Raw genomic sequence first — 3996 nt, 5'->3', positions numbered from 1 at the left:
AAATAAAATAGGAGCTGATGTCACTTCAAATTCTCTTTGAGCTCAACGTTGCTGCAATCTGCCATGAAGTCCGACGCAGTGATCGCTTGTGTTTGTTGGGCTGTTTGGAGGCCGTGCGTTTATTGCCATGAACTGAAAATACATTTTTTTTAGCTGTTTTCCAATCAACATAATTGTGTTGGCCAAACACTGGCTGGCAGAGACAAAGACAGCGCGTTAGCGTTGTGATCCGACATGTGTTTCAGGGTCAGATGTCTAACTACCTGTTGTAAAAAAACAGAATCCTATGACAGAAATCCACGTGGACATATTCATGAGTGCCGCGTAAAAATAAAATAAAAATCCCAGATGTTAAGTTTAGGACATTTTGTTTTATTTCACCATCTTCCTCTGATACGTCATAACTTCTGAAACCAAACTTATTGTCATGAGTTATCCTATCACACAGGGGAAGGAGGTCAGATGATGATGATGGTGATGATGATGATGGCTAAACAGGGGGAAGGGGTGAAGGCGGGTGGGGGGGGGGGGATCACAGATGGAGGCGGACCCAGAAGAGCGCGCACACACAAAAAGGGCCCCGCGGGTTCACGCGAGGACAGAGACCGTCCCGAGCTGAACCCGCGCGACGTTACGGAGAAGAGCTGCGGGTTTCCAAGTGGAGCAGAGAGGACGCGACCAGGAGGATGAAGTAACAGCGCCGATCCGCAGTGTCGAAACCCCCCCGAGAGAGAGAGAGAGAGAGAGGGAGAGAGAGAGAGAGAGAGAGAGAGAGAGAGAGAGAGAGAGAGAGAGAGAGAGAGAGAGAGAGAGAGACTTCTTCCTGGGACCGGACGGAGAGACGTTTTCTGCGGAGTCTTGCGCACCGGCGGAGGAAAAACTGATCGATCTACAGGTACGATTGTTATTTTAAGTTTATTAGTATTAGAGTTATCATGATTATTAGTGTCATTACAGAAAGCTGAGTACCATTTCGCTCAACGACACGACAAACCAGATGATCAGAAAAAGCGTCCTCTCAGACTTTAGTCCTGTTTGAACATGACTTCAGGACTTTAAGTCCTCCGACTTTCGTTTTTTTTTAAATCTCTTTTTAAATCTTCGTCCATGATTTCAAGCTGATGGGGAACAAGTTTTGGGTTTTATTCGCTTGCGCTGCTTACGTTTTGTTTGTTTTTTAACTACGTGTCTAAAGTCTCGCATGGAGATGCTGCTGTCTGCGTGAAGAAGAGAGGGCTCACATTAGACAAGTACAAAAACAAATAAATAAGTAGAAACGTCCCCAGTAAGACTTGTGGGTCAAGTCCAGAACCGTCTGACCGGAAACCGTCACGCGTTTCAGAGAAGATGTCAGCGCGACACCGACATGGAGGTTACACTTGTAATGGGCTCGTGTCGCACTGAAATCCATAATCAGCTCGTGTATTAAACAGCCTGTGTATCAAAGTGTGTGTGTGTGTGTGTGTGTGTGTGTGTGAGCGGTCGGCTCTGTGTTGACAGCACGTGCTGTCCCGTATTGAACATGTAACGAGGTTATGGTACAAGTCGCTCCCGTTGGAGAGATGTAATGTGGGGGGGGGGGGGGGGGGGGGTTACGTAACATTGTGTTGTAATGGCTCTTGCGTAACCATTAAATCCCACTTCTGGTGTCCCTCTTTGTGTTGGACCACCAGGTGGCACTGTTGCTGCATCCTCAGAGCGCAGCCAGACGTCCCACCTGACGGGCACCATGTATGAGGAAGAGTCCCAGCAGGATGTGGCCGGGCCCCAGACCCTCGAGTCGCCCGGGAGTCCCGAAGGAGCAGGAGGAGGAGGAGGAGGAGGAGGAGGAGGGTCTCTGTCCTTCACAGATGAAGCCGTGTCCATCCTGACCTCCAGCAGCCTGTTGGCGCGCTCCCTGCTCGGCCGCACCTCGGCCGCGAAGCGCAAGGAGAGCCCCTCGTCCAGCGTGCGGCGCAAGCGCGAGTTCATCCCCGTGGACAAGAAGGACGAGGGCTACTGGGACAAGCGGAGGAAGAACAACGAGGCGGCCAAGCGCTCGCGGGAGAAGCGCCGCGTGAACGACATGGTCCTGGAGGGCCGCGTCCTGGCCCTGCTGGAGGAGAACGCCCGCCTCCGGGCCGAGCTGCTGGCCCTCAAGTTCCGCTTCGGGCTGGTCAAGGACTCGTCCGGCGGCCCCGCTCTGCCAGCGGCGCCCAACCACGGGGGCCAGACCCTGACGCCCCACTACTACCTCCACAGAGGCGACGGAGGCCTCCACGCTTCCTCGGCCTCCCACGCCGTCAACCAGACGGGCCAGCTGAGCTCGGGGGCCTCCAGGGACGCCGGCAACATGTCGGAGGACTCCGGGTTCTCCACGCCGGACGGGTCCAGCGTGGGCAGTCCGGTGTTCTTTGAGGACCGGCTGAGCGACCACGGGAAGTTGTCCCCGCACAGGGCGGAGGAGCTGCTGGGCTGCGAGCTGCACCACTCCCCCGTCGGCGTCCAGCACGCCGCGGGCGCCGCCGGGGGGAAGTCGGACTACACCGAGGTGATAAGGAACCTCCCGCACAAGCTGCGGTTCAAGAACCCCGGCTGCGGGGATGCGTTCGATGCCGCGGGGGAAAGACGGAGCCCCGCGCCGTACGCGGCGGGACGGGACGGGCCGAGGGAGGCCCCCAGGGGGCCGGGCGCCGGGGAGGCGCCGACCGCCGCCGGGCACTGCGCCGGCTCCTGGCTCCAGCAGCTGGAGGGCGAGGACAGCCGGAAGTGGAGGCAGTCCCCGCCGTACGGCGCGCCCGTCGCGGGCCTCCAGCCGCCGGCCCCGCAAGGACCGAGCGAGGTCCAGTACAAGCACGAGAACACTCACCTGAAGACGCAGCTGAACTCTCTGAGCGAGGAGGTGGCGCAGCTGAAGAAGCTTTTCACAGAGCAGCTCATGGCCAAGGTCAACTGAGGACTGTGTGTGTGTGTGTGTGTGTGTGTGTGTGTGTGTGTGTGTGTGTGTGTGTGTGTGTGTGTGTGTGAGAGAGAGAGTTACCCAAGACGTCGAGACTCTTGAGGGAAAACTGAAGTGTTGTAAGTGAGCTCAGGAGCGCTGGACCACGCCGACTGATACAAAACAAAACTTGCAAGTCTAAAGAACTTTTACCAATGTCCTGATTTGTGTTTTTTTTTATTTCGAATGCTGTATTATATTGTAATAAATGTCTCAACAAAACACGCATCAGCGGTCGCTCAGTCAGGGAGTCTTATCCGTAGAGTTGCGTGAGATCAGTTCCTCCACAAACACACACACACACACACACACTGTGACAACTAAAAAAAAAAACCACCAAACTGTGACATCACGGCATCGCGACGCGAGCTCCGCCTCCCGTTTATTTAGCGACGGCGGGTTCGGGCGGAGGTCGGCGAGCGAGTTTTCGTCGCGACATATCGCGACGGAGGAGGGGATCCAGGTCCCTCGGCCCGGAGGCCGCTGGACGGACGCGGAGACGGACAAGTGAGCACGCACAGGAAATGAAGCTGGGCTTGCTGGGAAATCCTCCAAAGACAGGTTTCTTTCTGGGTTCTTTCCCCTCCACACTGAACCCTCTCGAGGCTCGCCCCTCATCACCGCCTCCCTCCGCGAGCGCATTTATCTGAGCTGCCGTGTTACCTGTGCCCAGGTGATGGGGAAGGATGTCATGTTTGCCGTCTTTCATGTACATTTTCATATTAACATGAATAAAAAACATTTGACAAGACCTCCTGGTGGTGATTACTGGAAACACACAACACTAGCTCTTCTGTATCGCTCCGTGCAGCTTGACACAAACAACCCTGGTTATGTCATACCAGTGATGTCACCGGGGTTAACAAAGGGCCTTTGTTACGGGCTTCTGGGGGCATTCAGGGGGAAATGAGGCTCTAATGCAAGGTGCCGCTGAGCTGCATGATGGGAAGTGTAACGGGAGGAACGGTTGGAGCTTTATGCAAGTCTCTGTTAAAACTGGATCACTTGAGTGCCCCCTT

General features: G+C 55.2%; 1 protein-coding gene across 1 annotated transcript; it reads left to right on the top strand.

Annotated features, from left to right (window-relative positions):
- The first annotated feature begins 597 nt into the window (after positions 1 to 597).
- On the top strand, positions 598 to 3721 carry nfil3-6 (nuclear factor, interleukin 3 regulated, member 6). The gene is made up of 2 exons (XM_068578792.1): positions 598 to 895; positions 1674 to 3721. The coding sequence occupies exon 2, from the start codon at positions 1730 to 1732 to the stop codon at positions 2933 to 2935; it is 1206 nt and encodes a 401-aa protein (XP_068434893.1). The 5' UTR covers positions 598 to 895; positions 1674 to 1729; the 3' UTR covers positions 2936 to 3721.
- Positions 3722 to 3996: the final 275 nt, after the last annotated feature.

This window comes from Clinocottus analis, unplaced genomic scaffold, assembly GCF_023055335.1.
Source record: "Clinocottus analis isolate CAN_PGR_092001 unplaced genomic scaffold, fCliAna1.0.p SCAF_16, whole genome shotgun sequence".
Classification (NCBI taxonomy): Eukaryota; Metazoa; Chordata; class Actinopteri; order Perciformes; family Cottidae; genus Clinocottus; species Clinocottus analis.
The sequence above is the reverse complement of the archived record's forward strand: the minus strand, read 5'-3'. Positions and strand labels throughout refer to the sequence as shown.

Excerpts from the sequence above, each read along its gene's own strand:
- nfil3-6 (XM_068578792.1), top strand. The coding sequence starts at position 1,730 with ATGTATGAGGAAGAGTCCCAGCAGGATGTGGCCGGGCCCCAGACCCTC.